Consider the following 26,873-nt stretch of genomic DNA (forward strand, 5'->3'; position numbering starts at 1 on the left):
ACAATGCACCTTGAAATACATTATCGGGATTGTCCATTTTCATGATTTTTATGTGTTTATAAATCTACTTGATTTTAACCATTTTTGGAGTTTAGAATTTTACAATTGAAAATGGATTATTAAGTTATCATAAGTTTTTTGACACTGAATTTGCATGATACGATAACTTTGATTGTTTAAGATTATCTTATTCAAACGACACCCAAATATAAAATATACAAAATATTTTTAATCTCTAAAAATGGAAGGAAAATAGTTTGACAGGGATGTAACACTATCAAAGTAAGTAAAGCCTCACCTTATAACTCATCGAAAGTTATAATTTAAACATTGGAAAACTTTTACATCGATCATCTTGGCTTGAACATTATGGTTGTGAAAACAAATTAGGATTTCAAGCTCTAAAAAAAATGTATATTGAAATAAATTATCTAAATGGTAAATTTTATTGTCAACGTTGAAAATTGATTTTAGAGTCATTATGGAGATTTCCGTTGCCAAAAAATGTTTCTTAAGCGAAGATTTGAGGTGAGGTTTTATTTCGTTTTCATAAAACCTAGACCTTATAGAAATTCGGAGATTATATCATCCAAAAACAAAAAAGAGGGACCTTTCTATTAATCTCTCCCGCCCAAGAACACATGTGCGACGATTATATCGTCCTCACGCGTGACGCTTTCGTGCGTCTTTCACATGTGCGTGTCACAGTATCGTGTCACAGTATAAGAAACTCGGAGAAATCGCTTTTTTTAATTTTTCGGCTAAGCAAATCGCCATTTCTCATCATCTCCATTTTCTTGTACTTCACTACGAAAATTTCCTTTGAAATTTTCATATTTTGCATTGCCATTACAGAGTTTTGATGGCATCTTTGATCTGTATGCCACGTAAGCCCTAGGATCTGCAACTCTCGGTGGACCAGAGGCCGAAGGATGGCTTTCATGGCGGTTTTGGAGTCTGATCTGCGTGCTCTCTCCGCTGAAGCTCGGAGAAAGTACCCAGCTGTTAAAGATGGCGCAGAGCATGCAATTTTGAAGGTTAGCTCAGTGCTTTTTTGAATCCGTCAAGGCTTAGTTGAATTCTATGAAATCCACGCTTTTAACTATGATGTTGTAAAGATTTCGAAAAATGGTTATATTGAACCTGCATTTAGGGTTTTTCGTGTTATTTCCATTTATTTATTCTCTGTTATGGCGACAATCATTGTTTTGGCTTAATCAAGAGATGCTATTCATTGGTTTTCGTTTCATTTTATGTTTTAATTTTGAGAAATTGTTTAACTTTGCAAAAATCTAAGTAGAAGTTATGGATGTTACAGCACTGAAGGCTTCACTTGTTCCTTTAATTGACTTCAGGCTTACTGTGTTGAGAATTAAGGTTTTGGCTTCAGTAAGGACTTGTGCTTGTTAATTATTTTTGAAGTTTTTGTCATTTTTGTCTTGTACTGATCTAACTTGAAGGTTTCAATCACCCATACTGGAGGCATCTGTGCATAATTCTTTTATGTTTATCTAGGGTTTCTTTTGTTTTAATTTATGAGGTCAAATGCTTAGAATGCAGATTACGTATGTTTGCATTATTTTGCATGTTTATCGTTCACGTGGACGTTTGCTTGATCGACCAATTAATTGTAGTTTGCACACAATTTTCTGTTTTTTCCTCTAAATAAACAATTGCTTCATTTTATTTTATTTGATTTTACATACTGATTTCATGTAACTTTCATGGACTTTCTGTTATAAAATGTAAATTATGCATGTTCTCTCATTCGTGTAATTCATGATGTAGTTCATCTGTTGAGTTTTGTTTCATTGGGATGCGATTTAACCACCAGATAGCTTGGATTGCATGTCGGATTTTGCCATGAAAATTAAGGTGTCAGTTGCAAAAAGAACCATTGAGAAAATGACCGAGAGCTCTAATATTTTGGCCTTTTAATATGCTTGTACTGTAAGAATAATTCATCAAGTAACTGAATCGAGATGAGAAAATGCAGCTGCGCACATTGTCAAATCCTGGCGAGATTGCACAAAATGAGGATATATTGCAGATATTCCTAAAGGCATGCAAGGTTAAGACTGTAAAACTGAGTGTAATTGGGCTTTCCTGTTTGCAAAAGCTCATTTCGCATGATGCTGCTTCACCATCTGCTCTTAAGGAGATACTCTCAACTTTGAAAGATGTGAGTTTCTTACTCAATTAATTTAGAATCCTCATTGTTATTCCTAATTTTGCCTGAAGCTTACTCGGCTATTGCCTAGTCATTTAATGTTTATATTAGGTTCTCTTGATGTAATTTTATTTGCCAAAGTCAGTTGTGAGTGGGAATAAATATATATATGCCTACTGTCATACTTAAATCCACATGCGTGCACACAGACATACATGTATATGTAGGTTTTGTTAGGCTACTATTTCTTTGCTTTAATATATATACACACACATTGAGAATTGCATCCATCTGTTTGCATTTGGATATTAATGTTTATGCATTAGTGCACGAATTCTTGCCTGCATGCATGCGTAATTGGTTTTTTACTCATGCTCGGCTATCGACTGCATTTAAACTGGCATCATCCGGACAGCTTTGAGCCTTGTGTTCGATTAATATATGAAACTGATAGAGATGATCTATTATACTATCGTGAAGAAGATCCCATCAGGTCTTACTACCTTGACTCATATGCCTTTTTAGATTCGACTTGTGGATATCCTCAGAAAGAGGATTATTTGAGATAGAGATTCATATCTTATTGGCACTATGTTGCTGATGGATCGACGTGTCACAACATCAATTTAAGGCATGGAGCATGAGTGTGCTTCTATTTTGAATTCCATAAATTGACATTTAATTATTTAGTTTCATCTATCTCTCGTTTTACTTATGTGTCCAGGAGTATTTTGGTCTCTGGGACCATTGCTGGGCGTGCTTGAGGCTTTCATGAGGATGTAACATGTCAACATCTTATAAGATTCCATCTGTATTTTTCTTGATTTTCTCATATTAATCAGGGAAAAAACATTCCTGACAATCATATCCTGTTACCCATCGAGGGAGATGCATACATATGACATTCATCGAATCCCATCCTTGATTGTCTTATATTGTTTGTTTTGATCTTGAGTATTTGTATCAGTATCACTTCTGATTGCTCTTTTCAATCCTCTTGCAGCATGCTGAAATGGCAGATGAAAGTGTTCAACTCAAAACACTACAAACCATACTGATCATATTCCAGTCGCGTTTGCACCCACAAGATGAGGTCAGATTTGCTTATACATTGTATAGTTAACCTTTCTCTACTACTTCTTACAAGAGGATCAGGGAGTTGGTCAAAATTAGGCTTGCTTCAAAATGAGTCATAGAACCATTTTTTTGTTGGCATTGGTTTTATTCCGGTAACATATTTTCAAAATCTTCCTGGTTTTGCAGGATGACATGGCTCAAGCACTTGGTATCATCCTCAGTCTCCTTGAGAACAGTCGGTCTCCAGATAGTGTCCACAGGTAAGAGCATCTGGTAAATGTGGTTCTGAACTTTAGATAGAAGTGTATTTTCTTGATTCACTACTTTAAATTATGTTAACCAGGACCAAAATCCTGATGCTGGGACAATTTTTTATTGATGCAGCACTGCCGCAGCTACATTCAGGCAGGCTGTCGCCTTGATTTTTGATAATGTTATTCGTGAGGAATCACTTCCTGCTGGTATCGCGGGTTATGGAAATCATCTATCTCGGACTAGATCAGTCAGTGGTGATGTGAGTCGCAGTATAAATCATACAACGTATGCATTCTGTTTCTTCTGTTAAGAAATTTGTTGCCGCTGATTTAATTTTTCCAATATATGTTTGAATTTTTAAAAAATTAAATTTTAGAGAATTTTTATTGGTTCATTCATTAACAGGTTATTTGAGGGTTATACTGTTTCTGGTGTACCATCAGCAAGGGAGAATTTGACTGATGCTGGAAAGCTTGGGCTTCATCTGCTTGAAGACCTGACAGCTCTTGCTGCAGGTGGATCTGTATGTGCTAAATAATTTGGCATTCTTTGTGTATCATTCTCTATTGACTTATTTATATTTTTATTTTTTGAGTAATATTTTGAACCTGCCTTATGTAGGAATCTGTGTTGTGTATGTATGTAGTTGATTTATTTATCTATCAACTAGATATTTGTAATGAAGTGCTTTCCTGTAGTCATTATTTTCAGAGGCCTAATTCTTCTTCTTCAAACTCTTTAAAAGAAGAAGATATCTTATATTGAGTCAATGTGTCACCACACTACTTCAAATATCCTTATTTATGTTTGTGTGTTGATTTATTTCATCACTGATGAAAAGTTTGTCTCTAATATTAGGTGATCCGGTTGCGAGTCATTGCTGTCCAGCGAACATTTACTCTTGATATACTTGAGTGAGATATCCACCTCAATTGTTTGTACTGCCTTGATGTATGATTTGTGGAATGATTGATTATTTTCTGATTCTTCTTTGAGCTGTGGGGCCTTTTGTAACCTTGCTCTATGTTCCAATTGTTTTTGGATTAAATCTCTCTACATGTTGATGTACACCTATGCTAATCAATATGTTAATTTTAGTCACTTTGCATTTATGGCAGTGATATCAACTAGCCTGAATTTGTTTTCCAGTGTCAGTATAATACTGGTTGCACTTATCTTCATTTTGAACATATTTGAGCGTTTTCTATGAAAAATATTACATGACTAGGATTTCATTCAGCTTTGCTTTTTTCTTTGGGAGATATTTGATTTTTTTCTCATAAAATACATGTTTTTGTTATGTCATATATAGTTTGTCATTCAGTTGATGCCGGGTTGAAGGATTAAAATCTTCCAATTCATGCTTCAGGTAGTCTGTTTTCATTCATTAAGCATAATGTAATAGTCCCTTTTATACAAGACATCCAGGTTACGATACAAAAACACCCTTGAGATACAATGTTGAGAAACCCCTTGGGCGTATAACCTCTTGTACATAGATGAAGAATCAAATTACACATAATAACAGCAAGTATATGTCCCAATAGCATGAAACTGGAACATCCATAGAGATCATTGTCACCATTGAAAGGAAAAATCTGTAGGGACTAGTTGTTCACCTATTAGTTGTATACATCTCGGTACTTGGTAAACAACTCTGCAACTTGATCTTTTGAAGGGAGATAGTTTTATTAATTCGAATGACATTTCTTTATAGTTTATTTTTTATTACTTTATTATTGATAATTGGCATCATAAATTGGTGTATTTCTGGTTCACCTAGTGCAAAGAGGTAAAAATGTATATAGAGAAAGGAAAATAGGAGGGAGCTTAGAAGAGAAAGGGGCTTTGATACAACTTGGTTTCTATTTTTCTTATTGTTTTGTTTACTATTTCTAAGAGACTGAAATTAGATTTAGGTTATATTGTCGTTCAATTACTTAAGTGAGAGTATTGCGTCTTACTTTAGTTGTTGATAGTTCAAAGGTAGGGCTAGAAATTTAATTTTAAATAGATGAAAGGCTAGAATTTGATTGTGGTTAGGTTTTCTTAAGAACTTTTTTTTTATTTTTTTAAATTCCTTCTTCTATAAATATGTAAATGTTGGACAAGAAAAATGTAGAGAAGAATTTATTTGGGTCTTGTGAAAAGATCTCTCTTTTGGGGTGGACTCCCTTGCTGACCCAAAATGAGGGTATAATCTCTTGCCTTTTTTTTTTTTTTTCTTATAATTCTATTCTCACGCAAAATGAGGGTATAATCTCTTGCCTTTTTTTTTTCTTCTAATTCTATTCTCTCTGGTACACAATTTATTTTCTTTCTCCCTTATCCTAACTTCAATTGGTATCAAATCTAAGAAGATCCATCCATCATAATGCCGCCAACGCCAGCCTTTGCTATCGATGATATACTTACACAAATCATAGAGCTTGTGACTTGTGAATCAACAAATTAAAGGTGTGAATCAACAAATTAAAAATACCATATACTTACACAAATCCAGATCAGCGAAATTCGAGGAGCGATTGGTGAAATGAATAGTGGTTAAAGCAACTAAAATATATTGATCGTTGAGGTGAGGTTGCTCGCAATTCCATAGATCTGACACCAAATTTCTCTTGAGGGCTTAATCGAGCTAACTCTAGGGGCAGATCCAATGCGTAATGACCAAATTTGGAGGTAAGAACCACAACTTGTTGAGCGTCCACGAGATCCCATGCTCCCATAATACCTTGGGTGTAAGGCCTTGGATTGCTGATTACACTCCTATCATAATTGAACTTCCAAGGGCCTAATGGTTGTCGAATTAAAATGGGTTGTTCGATTGGTCTCTCTCCAGGATTCACTTTGGACCGTGGTGCTAGTCACACCATGTTTGGTACTCTAATACTGCGAAATTGATCAGGAGCCAGCATTGTCGACCTAAATGTGGCCTAGTAGCAGACTGAATGCACCTTCCAAATTGTAATTTCCTAGGGTTGTGGTCTATATTCTATTGATGTTGATTGGCTTTTTTTATTGAACTTCCATTGCTTATCTACAAGTGGGGACCGTAGCTTAAGGTAGCAAACAAAAATAGTGAGTGTACGCATCGTTATTCCATTTTATTTCATTATTGTGATATGTAATAATTTGTTCACTGAGTAATTTATTCATTTGTTTAGCTTTGTTCTTTTCTTAAATTTTCTTACAGTTGTGCATACTTTAATGACCAGTTTTTACTATTTTCTTTCTTTGAATTTGTTGAAGGTCTACTGGTCAATCATATTGGTATATTATTTGGTAACTAGCAGCATATTTTCTAACTTATATTGCATTGGAGAAACATGTGGTCAGTTGAATGGTGTTACATATTGCTTTGCTAGGACAAAGACACTCTTGACATACCAATTATGAGTTTCTAGGGAAGAATCCGTGTTTGGATGAGTGATTTATTTTAAGTGGGTACTAAACTACTTATGCTTCCTGCTCAACAGGTTTGTTCTGTCAAATTATGTATCTGTTTTTAGAGTTCTTTTGCCATATGAACAGGTATTCTCATTATTGTCATCCCATTGAATTCAATAATTTATTGACATTGAATGGCAAGCTAAAAGTAAACTTGTCTCTTACTAGGTTCTGCGTCACCAGATCTGTTCTCTTCTTATGACCTCTCTCCGTGCAAACACTGAGGTAATTCATTTTTTTGAGGATATTGAATGCCCTAAAGCAATTCAACCAGTTCTGGTCATGCTTCGCCTTTTCATTGAGCATTTGATTTCCCCTGTGGCAATCATGCTTTTCCTGTTCATGCAGCTTGAAGGTGAAGCAGGAGAGCCCTCCTTCCGTCGCTTGGTCTTGCGTTCTGTTGCTCATGTTATCAGACTTTACAGTTCATCTCTTATTACAGAATGTGAGGTATACCCTTGATCACCCATTCCCATTGGTAGTTACCTCACACTTCAATTCTCATTCACTTTCACAATTTAAATGTTATATATACATAGAATGAAACCGAAATGTGAGCCAAAAGTCTACCTTTCGGCCACTTTTGCCTTTTCCCTTTCTGTTTTTGGGTCATTTTGTGAGGTCTGAGTTTTCCTGAGGCTGTTTTGCTAGGGCTGTTCTTCCTCTTATTCTTGTATCTACAGACAAATGTGATGTAATACATGCTTTTATACTATGAATACCATAGAATCATCCGGAAACAAATGGATCAGTATGCACAACATTTTAAGTTCATTGTATGCTGCAATTTATTCATCTGCAAGTTAGACAATACTATCATTGGAAACCATTTTTGATGTGCTGAAGTGGAAAAGAGCATAACCATGATGCTTGTTCTCTCCCTGTTGAGGACGGCTGTTTGAAGGGAGCCTATTCCTTGTTGGAGACACTCTAGCTAACTCCCCAGCAGGTAGGTGAGCGTGAGCCTCAAGTCTGAATCTCTCAAACCATGGTTGAAGGAGATCTCTGCTGGACCGCTTAGATCTAGACTTCGACTCATCAGGTTTGTTATACTCCATGGACGTTTGTCTCCCATTTTCTCCACATTAGGACATTGAAGTAGTAACATTTGTAGCATAGTAAAATATATGGACGACCTGAAAGACCATAAGGGGCGCATTGACTTTCATAGCTGAAGTGGCTAAAACCTGGTGGGCTAAGAAATACCATCGTAGCACTACTGCCTTCACATTCCTAAAGTTGCTGCCAATATTAAGGTCTGTGGTTCTTGATGGAACTGCCAGTAAGAGTTGAGCTTAAGGCTCCCCATTAAGTGGCTGCAAAAAGGGATAGTAGGCCTCGGTCTTGAAGCACAAAATGAGATTTCTTTCTATGTATTTTTGCTTAAAATGCAAGATATTGTACAAAAATGTGGCACATTTGGATTGACATGGTATTTGGACAATTTGTTGCATCTCATTTTAGACATTTTAGTTTGCAAAGTTCTTCTTGTGTTTGTCATTTGCCTGTTATTATTGTGTACTTCCACTGTCTTGTTTTTGTTTTTGGTATTTATTGATGCATAGCATGTGAATTTATAGGCTTTTCTTATTCTAACTGTTACTACATTAATGTGGGTTGTGGTTATCATGAAGAAGTAAGGATGTAGTGATAAAAATGCTGTGATTTCCAGGTTTTTCTCAATATGTTGGTCAAGATTACTGCCCTCGATCTGCCGCTATGGCATCGGATTCTTGTTCTTGAAGTTCTGAGGGTAATCATTACAACTGAACTTTAAGCAGCACTACCCTGTTTGTAGTGTTGTTCATGATAAAAACTGGGTTTTAAAATTTAGTTGACTCAATCGACTTATAGTCAATTAAGTTAACTTTCTCTCAGGGCTTCTGTGTGGAAGCACGGACCTTGCGCCTCCTTTATCAAAATTTTGACATGTAAGGATGTTTCTTCTGGAACTTTCATCTTTGATGAGTTGTTTGCATTATTTTTGTTGTTAGTTGGGATTTTCTGTTCATTATTTATGCTTCTAGCATAATTTACATTTTGTTTGTCTCGTAGGCAGCCCAAAAACAGTAGTGTTGTGGCCTCTATTGTCGAATCATTGGCTCGAGTTGTTTCTAATATACAGGTATATAAGATTCCTATCTGATCATGTGTTTCTTTTTCACTTATTTGCAGATTAACAGAATTTTATCAATTAAATTCATGTTAAAAATCTACTAGGAAGGCAGTATTTATTTGAAGAAGGTGACAACATATAAACAAAAGGAGAATTGTTTGGTGCGTCCAAGCCCGCACCTGTTACTATGCGGGCTTGGAGATCTACACCATCCACCAAAGAAAGTGTAGATCTACACCATAAATAATATTCCTCCAAAGAAAAAGTAAAATCAATGGTTCAAATATTTTCTCCAAAAAATATCATTTCTAGTTTTTAAAATTTATTTATTTTTGCAGATTAATATTCTACATGTTAAAGATTATATATTCCCTAAAAATTAGGATTAAATTCTATTTGAAACATAAATCATTAAGGGACCCGCATTTTTACATGTGTGTCTGTGGACTCATAGAAACCGTGTCCTTAACAAAATAGTATAGTTACAAAAGATGAGTTTTTAACAGCATCCCACAAGCTGTTTGCTTCTATGTAACAAAACATAAAGAAGAAAAGGGGCAGAGAGAAAAAGGAAGGAAGTGAGGGGAGGGTTTGAGTTTTAGAGTTGGGCGAAGGAGAAGGGGAGAGAGGGTACCTGTAGAGGAAAATGAGGGGGGAGGGGGAGAGAGCGCTATCAAGAAATGCGCTGTCTAAAAAACTCCGGTAACCAAATTTGAGTGCAGTAAAAAATGTGAGGAACAAAAAAAGTGTGCAGCCAAAAAAAGTATGCGCTAATTAAAAATGTGCGCAATCCAATAAGCTCTATACAATGAAGCAAAAAGAGAGAAATGAGGGAGACCTGATAGGAAAAGAAAAGGAATGGGCGGCCCGCTTATTGGGTTCTCAGAGATGTAAGGGGAGAGGGGCACCCACATGCTGGGTGCTTAGACGAGAAAACAGGGAGCTGAAGGATGGGTACTCTGCAAGCTGGGTGGTAGGCCACACGTAGTTGTTCTTCCCAGCAAAGAGCCATTGAACCACCTACAAAAACACACACACACACACACACACACACATATATATATATATGGAAAAAGCTAAAAAACGCCTATAGGCGAAAATGAATAGTGTTCGCCACTATAACGGATTTGTTATGTCCATGGCGGTTTATTGAATGGAGCCGCAATGAACGACGCGTGGCGGTTTCCGTGGATTTTTCGACCGCCACGGACATAGCATGTCCGTGACGGTTATGTCCATGGCAGTTGAAAAATCCTCGCCGCTCGAAAAAAAAGGACGGCAATGGCGCTATGAGCGAGATCATTGTAGCATCTTGCCCATGGGCGTTGCGTAGATGCTGCCTATATATATATATATAGAGAGAGAGAGAGAGGGTGGTGAGGTGGTAAAGCAAGAGATTGAAATAGATACGAAAGAAATAGGAGAGATGAAGAAGAGAGAAAACATGAGAGCAAGAAAAAAAAGAAAACAGATGAACATGTGAGTCAAAAAAGACACGGAGGCAGGTTCCCCTATGACGAGGCCCCAGCTAATGAGTTCTCATTAGAGTTGGCCTCCTGCCAGATTTGACGGAAGCCGACTCATAGAGGCATGCATAAATGGATAATATGGTCAAGAATAGAGGTAAGGTGCCATGGGCAGTGACAAACTCCTATTAGCCCACTGAATGATGTTGGCGTTGTCCCCTTTTACAATGTGCTTGTATCCCTAGAAGTGGTCGAATCTAGAGTCCTTCGAGCAAAGCATGGGCCTCTGCCTGGACAGTTGCTAGACTGAAATAGTATGGCCATTGTGATCTTGGAAACTTCCTCCAAAACCACTTGGTCCCAGGTTGCCCGAGGAGCAGCCCACAAAATTGAGTTTGATCACCCCCTGGGGAGGAGGGTACCAAAAGAGGATCTAGATAATTTTGGAGCGCGAAAAGTGTTGATGTCTGCCCAGTTGAAGAAGAAGTCGGTCTTGGGAAAAGATTTCAGCGTCTATTGTTGGAGCCCCTGAAAATGACCAATTTGCGGGATGCTTCGGCAATGCTAGGGATTGTTTGATAGGTGCTTTTGCAGTCTCTCGAATTCCTCTCTTGCCAAATCAACCACAAATCATCCATAACCGAAGCTTTCCAAAGAAATATGCTAGTAAGAGGATACGACGGGGAGAAAAATTCTAAGAAGAGTTGTGAGATCGATTTGGCAGCGATCCACACCCAATTAAAATCCCTGGGAGTGAGAGCCCAGAGCTGAGAAGCCAAAGAGCAGTGACGAGATAGGTTTTCATGTGTCTCGTCAGCGTCATAACAATAGCGACAATGATTGGCTAGAGCTAGGCCTCTCTTTCGGAGTCTGTCTAAAGTGAGGTTGCAGGTAAAGGGGAAACCCAAGCTCCATGGAGGGACTGGAGGGGATGGAGGAATTGAAAGATTTGTAGGAGGAACCTTGAGCACAACATAGGGGGAAGGGGTCTAGATGAGGCGGTTCGAGCCAAAATTAGGAAGGAAAATAAACTACTAAAGGTGTTGCAAAGTTAAGAAGTTGGAAAATTCCCAGTCTAATAGCAATCTCTGAAAAGTGGGGGTCTAAACTATGGGGTTTTGTGGGGAGTCTATATACCGTGCTACCGTGCCATTAGGCAAGCTAGCAAGGGGGAAGAGTCTGGGCCAGAGGTCTTTAAGAGGTTTTTGCCCAATCCAAAGGTTAGAATAGAGAAGGACGAGATTGCCAATATTGACTTTAAAGCAAGTGAGGGACAAGAAGTGTTGGTGGTAAGAGTAGAGGCTCTTGTAGAAACCCAAAGAGGTCCATTTGGCGTGGAGAGGAACCAACCATGAGGGTTAGTACCATATATTTGGAGAAGGACTTCTCTCCAAAGGAGGTGGGTGTAGTTAGCAAACCACCACCACCATTTACCGAGGAGAGCAAGATTCATGTTCTTAAGATTGTAGATGCCAATATCCCCAACTGATTTCAGGAGACACTTTATCCCGGGCCTCTAAATGATATTTGCGCTTAGAGGGTTCACTCGACAAGAGGAAGGATTTCATAACTGGCAATGTCAGAGGAGGGGAAATATGGACATGTAGTAAATGGAAAGATTGGACAGGGTGGCTTTGATGGGGGTAATTTGTGCACAAAGGGAAAGGAACCGTCCTTGCAGGGTAGGGTATCAGAAGGCGCCCACATATGAGAGCTTGGATTTAGCGTGATCCTTTCATCCTAGTTGCAATTTCAGAACAACAAAGAAAATGCCACCAGTTGTCCACCTCAAAGGGAGAGACATCTTAGAACATTAGAGTGTTGTCGGCAATATTTAGTCTTGTTTATGGGTGAGTTGAACTTTGGACTTTAGGAATGGGCATCCATGCCGGAACTTCGAAGCCCAGAGCTAAGAAATACTTTTTTTTTGTAGAATTTGTTAATGTTTGTATTAAAAGGAAAAGTATACAAGTTACAAAATATGGCAACTCACAGTTCGGGTACGATGTGCAATAGCTCCATTGCATGGTAAGCTATAAAAAAAGAAGATAAAAAAACAGCTTTACATTCAGTTTCGTCGTAAAAACGGAACCAAGAGCTCACAAGGTGCCAAAATGGTTTTGGGTTAGTCGTCTTGACTTGCCCCATGTTTAGCGAGTTCATCTGCTGCTGTGTTTGCCTCGCGTCATATGTGCTTTCATGAGGTGTGCATGTCCTTGCAAAGGTGGAGCATTTCGTAAAAAAAGTGTGGTAGTCTCCAAGGGTAATCCGAGAGCAAAGAAGCCCATATAGTAATTTCTAAAGTTTGATGAGCAAAGCTGTGCTCCAGCTAGGGTTGAAATTCTTGAGACCTTCGAGAAGTGTAAGGGACTCAACAGTATTGGAGTCGATGACTTTAGAGGAGTAGAGTCTGTCCTTCGTGGTCACGGAAGATGCCCCGTTTCCCTGCTGGGCCCGGATGGCCTAGAAAGTAATTGTCGAAGGTGAATTTGGTCTGACCAGGTTCAGGGGTCTCCATAGAGAAGAGTGAGTGTTGCTGGTGGGTCGTAAGCACAACAAAGCCTGCCAATTTTGTGGAAGTCCATATTGGTGGAGTGCTTGAAGTATTTGTGCTTTTTTGCCTAAAAGATGACCAGCTTTTGGATCTGGTCCTTCAGTGCCTCCACTGTGGTCCTTTTACCTTGGAAGATCCTATTGTTTCTTTTGTCTAAATTACCCAGAGCGTGTCTGCTTTTGAGGCCCACCAGAGTAGAGTACCCGACCTCGATCGCGGTGGCAGGAATGAGGAGCTGAAGAATGTGGAACCAATTTTGGGGTTACCCACGACCCGTTGAAAAGTTGCAGTACGTCTCCCCAAAGTGCCAAAGCCACATTGTAGTGGATAAAGAGGTGGGGGTTGAAATCTTCGTCTGCTATAGGTCCCCCCAAAGTGCCAAAGCCACATTGTGGTGGATAAAGAGGTGGGGATTGGACTCTTCGTTTGCCGTGCACATTGCGCTTTTGTTGGGAATGGGCATTCCCCTTCTTTAAACTGGTCCACCATCAAAGCTCTTTCTGATAGAGTAATCCAATTGAAAACTTGGATTTTAGGTGGGATGAATGGGATACATGCCTTAGCGGTGATGGAAGTGGGGGACGCAGGATGGAAGTGGGGGACGTAGGGTTGAAGGGGGGAGGACAATGCAAGGAAATTTCCCATTTTGTTGTCGGTTAGGGTCTTTTAAAGCTGGTATTCCAAATTCTGGAGTTTGCCAAAGTGTGGTTTGCGATTTTTCCGTGGACGTTTCGGCGAGGAAGGGAGGTTAGCGAAAAGCCTCTAGGAGTTGTCAATCCAAATGTCCGACTTAAACTTAACTCGGTTGCCTCCCAGGGTCAGAATCTTATGTTCTCTTTGAAGAGGTTGAGGTTGCGGAGTATGGATCTCCATGCTCCTGAAGGTTGGCTGCTGGCCCTAAAAGATGGCAGCCAACTAGAGGGATGGAGGTGGTATTTGTGGCTGAAGACTTGCGACAAGTGGTCTTCTTGGGTTGCTAGGCGCCACCACCACATTCTTAGATGGTTGATATTATTCCTTTGAGATTGCGGATCCTTGGTTCCCTCAGGTGTTTGGGCGGACATACTTTCTCTCAGGAAATGACGTGGTAATTGTTGCTCACCCCTTTGTCCAACCAAAGGACATTTCTCATGAGCTGTTCGAGGAGGTTGGCAACCGCAGATGACATGGGGAATAAAGACATTGGGAAGATGGGGATGTTGGAGAGGGTTGCTTAATAAGGTTGATTCGCTTCGCTAAGGAGAGGAAGCGACCCTTCTAACCTGCAAGGTTTCTGTTGACTTTGTAGGTGATGTGGCTCCATAGCCTCTGTTTTGGCTTGCCGATGCAGAGGGACAAGCCCATGTAAGTGTAAGATAAATATGGACATAAAAGAAGGGGTTAGAGATACAATCTCGAAACCAGGCCCTCCAACGAGTGTTGAAGCCATTCTACGAAGAGCTTTGTCTAGGATTGCCCAATCGACATGGTCGTAGGCCTTCTCCCAATCTAACTATATGACCAGCAGGACCACAATCCGAAAAGACGAGTATGGCAGGAGACAACCATCGGCGTTCTCCTATCCTTGCCAGGGTCAACCTTGTCCCCAATCGCCATGTCCCACCTGCCTTTGTACGTCCACCTACCACCGTTGGGAACACGCGTCACGATGCCTCATCTTCTAACCCCTGTCTATTGCAGGAGCCACCTTCCACCTGTTGTTTGTCCCCTCTGAGCTAGGGACATGTGTCGACACCCACCGTTGCAACAGACCTGCCTTTGGAACCTCATCGATTGAGGCACGACAAGGATGTATAGGTCGACATGTCCCCTAGCTTTGATGCCCACTCGCCTTTCAGCGTCTTCCCTGTTGGTCCTTCGGGCCAAGTGCGAAATCCTCGGATGGCCAACTCTCTCCCCCGGTTGTAGGCCCATCCATCCGATCTCCTCAACCTGACTCGCATCCTAACCCTACGTTTGTAACCTGCCTTCTGTCGCCCCCAGCTGTACCCGTAATCAATTCCTCTGTTCCCCCCTTCCCTCTCCCTCTCCCTCTCCCTCCTTGGGATGTAGGACAGGAGCCTGTATCATCGCCACCCATCAACCCCAATGTTTCAAAAAACGGTCCGTCTGGCACCTGTCTAGGCGCCTTGGACCAAAACACCGCACGCCCAAAACCATGCGGGCCAACATGGGCAGATGTACCTGAGCTGGCGCCTAGGTGGGCATCCAGGCGGGTGCTTTGATGGGCGCCCAGAAACGTGGGCTCTTTTTTTTTTTTTTAAGATACCCAAAAGGGAAAGGGGGTAATTTTGACCCCAAAAAAGGTTTATGGGGATTATTTTCAACCCCTAAAGTTAAAAGAACAATTCTTTAAACCCTTAATGTCTTAGCTATACTTATTTATGAGAATCAAAGGTATTTTTGTGGTTTGAAGAAGCATCCTAAAATTTTACACTTATTATGTAATATAGAGAGTTGGAGACTATTAATAATACATATCCTATTAAACTTTGTAAATTTTCTACAGTTTGAATTTTGAAATTTTGAACAAGTTTATCCTCAATATGCGATAGTTCATATGTTTGTATATAAAAAACAATGTTACAATAATACAACATTTTCAAATGCAATAAATTGCAAAATTGACACAAATATAATATATATATATATATATATATATATATATAGAACTTGTACTGCAGGGCGCCCAAGGTTCTGAGTGCCCGCCTGGGGGCTGGGTGCAGAGCGCTAGGCTTGCCGCCTTGGGGCCGTCTAGTTTTTTTTGAAACGTTGACCAACCCCTTTGTAGACACCTGTCCACCTCCTTCACCTTCATCCATCGGGATGCCCACCAACCCAACTCCTTTTGTCCCCACTTTTTCCCTCTTTTCTCTCTTCCCTCCTAGAAACTCCGTTCCCCCACCCCCTCCCAACCCATCCTTCCCTCTCGACTACCCCCACCCCCACCTTCTCTTCTTTCCCTTCCCCCTTTCGATGAAGCTCCGCTTTCTCCACTGACAACCTTGCCTTCCCCCCAGCCGCAAGACGCAAGTGTTCTACCCTCCTCGATGCCGCTTCCACTACCTTGTACCTCTACCACCATTCTAGAGTCTCCACCACCCTTGAACCCTCGGCCTCCTTCGCTCTAAGCAATATCCCTTTGCTGGAAATGGAACGGGCCACACTCCCTACTAGCCTCATGGTGGTGGATCTCGACGCTGTCATCGAATCAAACCGAGTAGGTCTGGTCCCTGCGTTGACCCCCCATCCACCTTTCCCCTCTACCCCTAACCATCGTTACATCTGATAAGGATAGCTCTACCACCCACTCTCACTCCTCTTGACCCCCTTGCTGCTCAACTGATTCCAGCGGCCTTGCCCTCCTCGTCACCCCTCTTTTCATCACCTCGCCCCCTCCCCCCCAACCTTCCTTTCTTCCCCCCCACCCCCACTAACTACCAACCCAAGTGGCTCCCCCCCCCCACCCTTGCAACCTCCACCCACCGCAATCGGAATCCGAATTTTTTCAATCCCCCCCTCTTTCTCCTTTACCTTGGCCCCCTATCTCTTTGCCTCCTCCCTTTCCTCACCACCCTTCGCCCCCTCTGCCCTGGATCCCATATTCAACCCTTTGCCACCCCCCAATCCTCTAGTTCAAGGCACCATGTCTCTTCGCTCGGCCAGAGTTTTTCAACTTCCACCCTGGAATCCCAGTTTTCTCAAGATCAGGCGGAATCGGTGGACTCAGAGTACTTAGATGGGATTGACTGAAGACAAGGTGACATCAACGAGGTCCTAAAGGTTATCGGCTTCGCTTATGATGGCCCTGAAGGACCTTTCCACCTTTTCTTCTTGGCGGATGCTGAAAGCAGGCTCAAGGTTAGTGTTAAAGGATCCAGGGAACTGAAGAATCTTACTTGCAGTATCAATTACGACAAGCAGCCTCCTATTGTTGCACATTCAAGCTCTGGCTCCATGTTTATCTCTTTGACCCTCCGTTGAGAAGGTCCCAAAGATCGATAGGTCTTCACCCACCCCCTCGATCCCAATGAAGTTGATTGCTTGGAACGCCAGAGGTCTTGGAGTGACCTCTAAGCACCAGGTGGCGGTAGACATGTGCCAGAAACACCAACCTACTGTGATTCAAATCACATAAACTAAGTAACCATATCCCACACTCAGACAGGTGTGGGGTCGCAAGCCGTGCCAATGGGAGGCTGTGCCGGCTGTAGGGGTGTCGGGAGGCATCTGGGTGATCTAGAACCCTTCTGATTTGTCCCGTAGCTCCTCCCATGTTGGGAAATTCTTCGTCACCATTCTCTTTAACAGAGTTTCAGACAGCCTCCCATGGAAATTTACGGCCATCTACGGCCCTAACTCACCTACCGTCAGAACGTCTCTGTGGGAAGAACTCAATCTGTTGGCCGAACTCCCACACCCAGCCTGGTGCCTTGGAGGGGATTTTAACATCACGATATGGTCCTTTGAAAGAAACTCCAACTCCTCCATCTCCACCGGGATGATGGATTTTTCGGACTTCATCTCGTCGAACGAACTCATCGATGTTCCGTTTCAAGGCAACTAATTCACCTGGTCGGCCCATTCCTTCCAACCCTCTCTCTCCAAACTAGACAAATTTCAATTTTCTCTGGCTTGGGATGAGGTTTTCTCTAATTCACATGCCCTGGCCTTATGCAAACTAACCTCAGATCACTGCCTCATTCTGCTGGACACTATGACTACCTTGAGAGGTCCCAAACCCTTCCTGTTTGAGCTTTCTTGGCTCGAAGAGTCTTCCATTCTCTCCTTTATTGCCTCTTGGTGGGGTTCTTTTCCCACCAGGTCTCAGGTTGGGTGGGTTTCGTTTTGCAAACTAAACTGCAGTTGCTCAAAGCATCTCTAAAGGAATGGAGGAAATCGATCCCCGGCAACTTTTTACTTTTGAAAAACTCGCAACTCTCTACTATTCAGTCCCTTGACTTACTTGAAGAAACCCCTTGCCCCCTTTGAGCTCAACATTAGACACCAACTTAAACAAGATTATTTCTCCACCTTCAAGAAGGAAGAGATCTTCTGGTTCTAGAGATCTTGGATGAAGTGGCTCAATCTCGGGGATCAAAAGACAAGTTTCTTTCATAGAAAAGTAAATTGCCGGTGGAGGGATAACTCTATCTCTACCATTAAGGTAGGAAATTGAGTGTTCGATCAACAGGACCAGATAGAAGCTACTATTTTATCCTTCTTCAAAACTCTTTATTCGGCCCCACAGGGACCCAAACCCAGGATGTCCGATCTTCAGTTCCACTCCCTCCCGGCACTTCGAGTTGTATGGCTCGAGCGAGACCTTTGTCTGAACCTGAGATCATCGCAGCATTGGCGGATCTTGGAAGAGATAAATTGCCTGGGCCCGATGGATTCCCCCTGACACTTTTTAAGGAATTTTGGGGAACCCTCAGATAAGTTTTTCTACTATTCTTTGAAGAATTTTTCCATCGTGGGTAATTCATAAAGCTATGAATGCCGCCTTTCTTGCCCTTATACCCAAAATTGAAGGTGTTGAAGAACTAAAGGGCTTCTGACTGATTAGCCTAGTGAACTCCTCTTATAAAATCCTTTCTAAAGTTCTCACAACTAGACTCAAAGAGGTCCTTCCTTTAGTGATCTCACCATCACAAAGCACCTTCATTAAAGAAAGGCAGATTCTAGATGGAGTCCTGGTGGCGCATGAATGTATCCACACCAGACACGTGGCTAAGGATCCAGGCCTTATCTTCAAGATCGACTGGGAGAAGGCCTACGATCATGTTGATTGGGCCATCTTGGATGAAACCATGACCCGCATGGACTTCGGGAGCGATGGAGAAAGTGGATGCGTGGTTGCTATTCTAGCCTTTTCTTCTAGGTGCTAATCAATGACACACCCCAAGGTTTCTTCCCTTCGTCTAGAGGGCTCCATTAAGGAGGACCCCTTTCTCCCTTTATTTTTGCTATAACAACTGAGGTATTCAGCCAATCCATCACCCCCACGTGCTGCTCTGGCCGGTTCACGGGCTTCAGTAGTAGCACTGGATGTCCTATAGTAACACACCTCCAATACGCAGATGACACCCTAGTATTTCTCAATGCTGAGCCCCAGGAAGTTGCAACCCTAAGCACCGTCCTCAAGTGTTTTGAGTTTGCAACAGGCTTCAAGGTGAATATGGTAAAGTCCACCATGATAGGGGTGGGTCTCTGCTCAGTAGAAACGAGATCACTCATTCCGGACTGGGAATGCAAAGTCGAGGACCTTCCCACCACTTACCTGAGCATGCCACTCGGTCTAGGCAAGCTAAAGAGGAGGCAATGGTCTCATGTGATTGACAAGGTTGATAGACGCCTTGCAAGTTGGAAAGGAAGGTTTCTCTCATTTGCAGGGAGATCTACCCTGGTCAAGGCAACTCCAATACCCCCATCTACCTTATGTCGTTGTTCCACATGCCCACGGTGGTAGCAAGCCACCTCGAACAGCTGATGAGGAATTTTCTGTTACCTGGTGATGCAGAAACAAAGAAGTATCATCTCATCAACTGGGAAAAAGTCTGTCAGCCAAAGGTACAAGGGGGTTTGGGCATTCAGAGTCTGAGAAAACAGAACACAACTCTCCTAGGTAAATGGTGGTGGTGCCTGGCCACCCACAATGATCTGCTGTGGACACAAGTGATCCGCTGTAAGTAAAAGATCTCGGCTAGCTCTTGGAGGCCGGAAGGTCGTTCCTCTAATTGGGCATCAGGTGCCTGGAAATCCTTTCTCTTCTCTCTCCCTTTTCCAAGATTTCATTCGCTACCACCCAAGAGAAGGCCGTACTATCAGTTTCTAGTTTGACCTTTGGCTAGGACATATTCCCTTTAAGGACCTCGTCCCCTCTCTCTTTTCTCTCGCCACAAATGCTTCCACCTCTATCGCTGAAGAGATGACCATCTCGGGAAACACCAGAGTCTGGAACCCCTCCTTCAGAAGACCTGTTAATGACTCCGAAACTTCAGAATTCCTTTCTATGTCGTCCATCTTAAGCTCAGGCTTCTTGGCTCACACAGGGTCTGATTGTATTCTTTGGAGTCATCCTCAGGGTCCTTTTCAGTAGCCTCCTTTTATAAGAAAATCCTTCAACCTCCAACCTTTCCCCTATCTCCGAGATTTGTAGTGGCCTAGGTTTGGACATTTTTTGTGCCCCCAAAGATGCAGGCCTTCAGCTGGATAGCCTGTAACGGTGGATGAATTACAACGGAGGGGTGTCCCGATTCCAATGAAGAATCAAACTCCCACCTAGTCATTCATGGCAAGTTTGCTTCTGAACTTTGGAGTCTATTACTCCGACTCTTTGGACTTTCGTGGGTAACCCCTCCGTCCATTCCAGTCCTCTTCAATACCCGTGGCCTGCCGCTGGGAGACTACTCTGGAAAACCACAATCGCTGCCACCATTTGGGGGATTTGGACGGAGAGGAACTCCAGAATTTTTAGAGGAACCAAGTGTAGGCTCACAGCTTGTTCCACAAAATCACCTCAGATCTTGCCTTTTGGGCATCCAATCACAAGGCCTTTAGAGGAATCCCCCCCTCCTTCTTAAACCAGTGGAAGGAAATCTTGCTAACCCATTTATTCAGGGTGCACAGATCGAGCCATTGGTCCCCTCCTCCGGAGGGCCACACCAAGCTTAACTTCGATGTGTGCTCTTTAGGAAACCCAGGCCCGGCAGGAGTAGGTGGAGTCTTTCGAGACCACCTAGGCACTGTTTTAGCCAGCTACTCCAAAAACATTGGCGATGTAGACTCTCAATTGGCAGAGGCCTTGGCACTACTAACTGGTCTCAAACTCTTCAACCACTCCTGGCCACAACCTCCCCTTGTGGAAGGAGATGCAAAAAATGTTGTTTCTTGGGCAGCAGGATGTGGAACACCCCCATGGTACTTGGCTTCAATCTTTGACGAGATTTCTCACATTTGTTGGGATATCGTTGTCTCTTGGAAGATATATGGAGGGAATCCAACGAATTGGCGGATGACCTAGCGAAAAATGGAGCGGGAGCTGATCTCTTAGACCTTTGAGTTGCTGAATTTTGGCTTTGTTCTTCTCTGTCTTTTGTAAGGGCTAACTGTTGTGGCCAGTCTTGGTTGTTTCCTGTCTTCCTTGGTTGGGCTTTTTTGTACATAGCCTACCTTTTTTGTACAGGAGTACCTTTTATAGTACTCTAATTCTTTTTTGAGGGCACATGGCCTAGCTTGTGGGTCACCTTTGCCTTACATATGTACTTTTCTCTCTCTTGCAATACAACAGTTACAGTGTAAAAAAAAAACAAACTATATGACCATGCCTGACACCTTTGAGAGATGATTGGAGTGGATATTAAGCAGACTAATTGGTCTGGAGTCCTTAAGTTCCTTAGCCTCTTCAACTTTGGGGATGAGAGGGATAAAAGTTGCATTCATGGCCTTGTGGATGACCCCTTTGGTATGAAACCCCTCAAGGATGGAGAGTATGTTAGGTCAAATGGACTTCCAAAAGGTTTTGAAAAGGGCCATTGGGTAGCCATCGGGCCCGGTCTTGCCTTAGGTCAGAGATTGTCTTGACCATTTCCTCTTTGGAGAAAGGTTGCTCTAGCCAAGACGATTTCTCGAGTGGGATGGGATGAAAACAAAGGTTGCCCATTGATGGCTTAGATCCGGAATGGGCCGTAAAGAGCTGTATGAAAACATTGGTGATTAAGTATTCCATAAGTGGGGGTTGGTCGAGGACAAGTTCTCGGGTGTTGATTTGGGCAATGGTGTTATCTCACGTTCTGCAATTTGTGATTTTGTGGAAGAAAATGGTATTAAGATCCCCCGATTTTGCCATTTGGCTCTGGAGTGGTGGCACTAATAGATTTCTTCCTTTCTGAGGATTAGTTGGTATTGGAGTTTGAGTTGGGATTTTTGGTGTCTTTCTTTTAAGGAGAGGGTCCTATGTTCCTCGGTTAGGTCCCAGTCTTGTATGGACTGAAGCAACCTTTCTTTCTGGGTTCTGAAGTTGCCTGGAAGCTAGCTGCTCTAGGTTTTGAGGGAAGCTTTGAGTGGTTGTAATTTTCGTTGGAGGCAGAAGCCGGCCCAGCCATTTACTTGGTTTGAGAAACACTCCCACCAGGATGGGGTCCAGTAGTGGATATTGGGCTCTTCAAGCTAGGTTTATTCAAAGCGCAAGGGTCTTGACCCTTTGACGGCAGGGTGGGTGTTAAGGAGGATGGGTCGGTGGTCGGAGGTGGGTTTGGGGAGAGCAAGGGCATGGGAGTCAGGGAAAGTAGCATCCCAATCGGGATCGATGACAAAATGGTCAATCTTGGAGAGAGAGGGGTTAGGGGAGTGATTTGAAAAAGTAAAGTCAGCTCCTTGGAGGGGGAGGTCATTGAGGTTGTTTCTGAAGATGAAATTAGAGAAGTCTAGCATACTTTGAGAGACCCAGGGGTTAGAGTTACGATCAAAGGACCCCCTGGTGACATTAAAATCACCACCTAAGCACCATGTTGATGGAGCTAGAGCAGCTACCCCATTAAGTTCCTCCCATCATTGGCCCCTATTGCTATGTGAGTTTGGACCATAAATAGCATTGAATTTCCAGGGCAACCCGTCAGAAGTTCTAGTGAGAGCCACTGTGACTGAGAAGGTGGACGCATGAGAAGAGGAGAGGGAGTGAAGGGACGGGTCCCAAATCACCTAGATGCCTCTCGAAGCCCCTTGGGCCTCAAGAGCAATCCATTGACAAGGCCTCATGCCCTAGACCTGACGGATTTGGCGGAGGGAAGGTGTAGGGAGTTTGGTTTCGATGATGGCAATGGTCGGGGGAAGGTATTTTTGACAGAAGTCACGAATTGCCTTCCATTTGTGAGGGTGGCCGAGCCCTCAGATGTTCCAAGTTAGTAATTTCATTACTGAAGAGTGGAGGAGAGGTGCGCCTGAGGAGCTGGTGAGCCAGGGTGGCTGAGACAGCAGGGGGGCAGTTGCGGGCATGTCGTCCGCCTTGTTGTGGGCGATGCCAAATGCAATACGAGAAATACTTTGCAAGGTTTATTGTTTGTGCCTTGACATATAGTTTTTTTTCTGACGACTCTATTTTTTGAAAGCTCTCCTATGCTTTCTGTTTACAAGATGGGTACTCTGACTATACACACTTTTGAATTCGAGGAAATTGGTTTATTTTTAATGGGTAAAGAATAATTTTTTTTTGATACATTAGAACTCAGGCTTAGTAATAAAGTTAGAGTACATTGGATTTACATTAGAATTTAAAGAAAATATAATGTGCTGTCTGCATGATTGTTTCTTGCTCTCCACCCCATTGGAAGTTTGAGAGTGGTTCATATTGGAAATCAGTTCCTAGTTTTCCTAAAAGTAGTCTAGATACTTATATCTATCTGTACATTGTTTTCAATAATCTTTGCATGTTGACTCAGGGCTCTCTGAATGATCCCTTTTGCATTTTCTTCCACCTTAAAAATCAATTGCTTTTTGTTTGGTATGATCTCAGACCACCTAGTACTTCTCATGCTAGCAAGCTCGATTGTTGTTGTCATCTGCTCAGTTATCTGGAGTTGCCATTTCATTCATGAGAATTGGCCAAATTTTTTTTTCTGCATGATGTCTTCCTCGTACAGCTTGTCTTTCTTTATGTTGATCAAGTGAAGCCTGTTCTAGACTTCAAATGTAGTCCATTCTTAGCAAACAAAAGTCCTAGTTTATATTCTTAGGGCCTGTTTGATAACTGGAAGCAAGTTCATGAACTGTAAATTGGAAGTTCCTGAAGAACTGTAAATTAGAAGTTACTTAAGAAGTTCCTGGTTTCTGTGTTTGATAACCTCCCTGGGAAGTTAAGAAGTTCCTGGTTTCTGTGTTTGATAACCTCCCTGAGAAGTTAAGAAGTTCCTGGTTTCTGTAGTCAAGAACACCTAATAATAATCATATAAACCAATGCCATCCCAACTTTACAACATTATAATCAAAATTCTAATTTTAGCATTTCTCTATTGAACTAAAGGCCCATAATTTCCTGGATGAAGCCATTTTCGGTTATAGAGGGGTCTTATATTTGTGGGTCCCAGGGTTTTTGATGAAAAAAGATCATATGAAGCATAAAAATAAGTAATCCATAAATTTGTACATAGGAATAAATTATTGTAAGAAATAATAATCATATATATATATATATATATTGAGCAACACAATTACAGTCAAATCGTATGAATTAGACATAGCAAATTTTTATGCACAGTCTATTGGGGGTTTAATTTTAGAGACTCAAGAAATTTAAAGGTAAAATCCCGATCATAACAGCACACTCACACAACTGATAACAAATTTCTCTTTTACTCACCGATACCACCACATGCGCTTGTAATCCAGACAACCTAATCAATGGAAGAAAATCCAAATATTAAAAACTGACCCATCTCTCTCTCTCTCTCTCTCTCTCTCTCTCTCTCTCTCTCTCTCTCTCTAAAATCAGAGAAATGGAAAAAGAGAAAAAAACCCACCTTATCTTCAACTTCCTCGCACTTAGCTACTCCTTTTGCTAGTAGTGTGAAATCCCCTGCAAATGACCTCAATGAAAACCCATGTTTTCAACCATATAAAATCACTATTTTCAAGAAAAATAAATTCAGTTCAAATGAATTAGCCAACGAAAAATCTCTTATTTATACAGAAGACTTGGAAATCCCAAATATCTGAAAAATGCCTAGAATATCTTGCACTCTCAGAGGATTCAGAAACAGAAAAAGTTTTAAAAAAATTATATATACAATAAAAAGGAAATAGAAAAAAATTTGGGAAAAAAGAAGCAGTAAGGTGCCATCTGCCTTAGCAAACTTGAAGAAGAGCCAAATGATAGCAGTTGTTACCATACAAATCAAAACTAGATCCAACATATCATCTCTCTCTATAATCTTTTTTCTTCTCTCTCTAGAATGAAGCCCACAATCAATAAGAGGGAATAGAAACCATTGTAGTTGAATCTCTAGAGAGAGAGAGAGAGAGAGAGAGAGAGAGAGAGTACTTGGGAGGGGCACCTGCTTCTTTCCTCCTCTTCTGCTACATATGAGAGAGCGAGAGACAGACACAGAGACTGATGCGTTCTTCTTAAGAGAGAGACAGAGAAGACAAAGAGAGCTTTGTCAGAGAGAGAGCTGAGAAAGCCGGCGGCTATGGCGGTTGGGGAGAGGAAGCGATTAGGGTTGTCGAGAGGAAGCGGCTATGGCTAGGTTTTTCTCTGAAAGGGGCTTTTTCACGCGGGTGGGATGGCCTTTTCATCGGGATGAACTTCCCCTCAAATCTTCCATTTTCAAGTTATGTAGATTTAGTTGGAAAAGTTTGAGAGGGGAAATTCTACAGTAATAGTAACTTTCCATTTTAAACTTACCAATTTTTATCAAACACAAAAGAGCTAGAGTAACAGGTAAGTTCCTGCTTCTAGGAAGTACTATCAAACACGCCCTTAGTGTACTTGTGACGAATCTGGGGAATTCATTCTGTTCACGACAGATTGGTCTCAAGGAACCCTTTGTTTCTGTATAATGCTCGTCTCTCCTTTGGCTTCTGTGATTGTAGACTGTATTATCCCCAAAATTACGACTTGCTGGTCAACAACAAATTAGCTATTGTTCTGGGCAGGTTCTTGATATGGTGAACGCATGACTTTGTACTTATTCAATGTAACCATTCATTGCCATTCTAGGTCCCAGATTCAAGTGAAGAGAGCCTTGCAGCTGTTGCAGGAATGTTTAGCAGTAAAGCAAAAGGTATGTACCGCGTATCCTCATCAGTTTGAGACAAGAAAACTAGGAAAGATGTTTAGATAATTAGCTTATAAGATTTGGTTCTTGATTATGATAAGTCTATTCAAAGTACTATTGGACTGCATTATTTATGTCTTGACATTCTAATGAGAGCTAAGGGTGCAGAATTCATACTTCAACAATTTCTTCAGGGCCTTTGATCCTATCAACAATCATTTCATCCACCACATCCTCCATGAAAGCCTATTACTTGTCCCCTTCCACACACCCTACAGCACAATAGCAGAGAATAAATTCCAAATCAGCTGTCACAATTCCTGAAAGCAATCCAATTGCCTTCATATTTAATATTTAGTTATTGGTCGTCTTTGGGTTCGCCCATGCTACCTCAAGATGTCTCAAGCCCTGGTCACAAAGCTATGGGATTAACACTTCACTATAGTTGCGTTGCTATGATGCGCTGTATTGCACAATGATATCAGGATTGCTGCAAGGTGCCATGCATGCATTATGATTACTTTATTGGAATAAACTCTTCCTCTTGAATTTTTGATGACTGGTACTTTCACTAAACTTACCATGATTGCTAATTAGGATTTCTGAGGAGTTTGCAGAAGGAATAAATATTGGAGGTTTATGCATTATATCTTGTCCCTAAATTTAACTATGAGATAATTAGACTATAAAAAAGAATCTACACTATTGGATAGTCTTTACATTTTTTATACCGTATTTCCAAGTTAGATTGGATAACCATTCTGTTGTGGTATTGGTCAATGTAATCAAAATATTTTAGCATTTGTTTTCAACTGGATACCTTTGTAGCATGAATAATAGTAGTTTATAGACATATACAATAGAAAAGGTCTGTCAACCATGGAATCTGAAAAAATTGATATCTTCAGAATCTGGAGGTTCCATGAAATGAGGACTTGATATTATTGGCCTGGAAAACAATTGGAAAAATCTGAAATATGGGAGAAATAAGAGAGAATTTTAAAAATAGAAATAT

The 26,873-nt window shown here is 41.5% G+C and overlaps 1 protein-coding gene across 16 annotated transcripts in view; it reads left to right on the forward strand.

Moving 5' to 3' along the window:
- The first annotated feature begins 684 nt into the window (after positions 1–684).
- Positions 685–26,873, forward strand: part of LOC18421407 (ARM repeat superfamily protein) — a 54,125-nt gene continuing 27,936 nt past the window's right edge. For 7 of the 16 annotated variants that reach the window (XR_016052001.1, XM_020663225.2, XM_020663297.2 and 4 more), the window contains exons 1-14: positions 685–1,037; positions 1,997–2,182; positions 3,174–3,263; positions 3,434–3,507; positions 3,632–3,787; positions 3,908–4,025; positions 4,361–4,416; positions 6,979–7,033; positions 7,118–7,174; positions 7,298–7,399; positions 8,622–8,702; positions 8,828–8,880; positions 9,005–9,074; positions 25,801–25,864. Coding sequence is in view for 10 of the 16 variants with exons in the window: in XM_020663225.2 (XP_020518884.1) it covers positions 933–1,037; positions 1,997–2,182; positions 3,174–3,263; positions 3,434–3,507; positions 3,632–3,787; positions 3,908–4,025; positions 4,361–4,416; positions 6,979–7,033; positions 7,118–7,174; positions 7,298–7,399; positions 8,622–8,702; positions 8,828–8,880; positions 9,005–9,074; positions 25,801–25,864 (1,267 nt within the window). In the remaining 6 variants the exon portion in view is untranslated. Of the gene's footprint in view, positions 1,038–1,996; positions 2,183–3,173; positions 3,264–3,433; positions 3,508–3,631; positions 3,788–3,907; positions 4,026–4,360; positions 4,417–6,978; positions 7,034–7,117; positions 7,175–7,297; positions 7,400–7,874; positions 7,992–8,621; positions 8,703–8,827; positions 8,881–9,004; positions 9,075–25,800; positions 25,865–26,873 lie in introns of those variants that run through there. The other 9 variants (XM_088861829.1, XM_088861831.1, XM_088861834.1 and 6 more) reach the window with 8 other exon arrangements.

This window comes from Amborella trichopoda, chromosome 3 (genome assembly GCF_054954075.1).
Source record: "Amborella trichopoda isolate Santa Cruz 75 chromosome 3, AtrichopodaSantaCruz75HAP2 v2.0, whole genome shotgun sequence".
Taxonomy (NCBI): domain Eukaryota; kingdom Viridiplantae; phylum Streptophyta; class Magnoliopsida; order Amborellales; family Amborellaceae; genus Amborella; species Amborella trichopoda.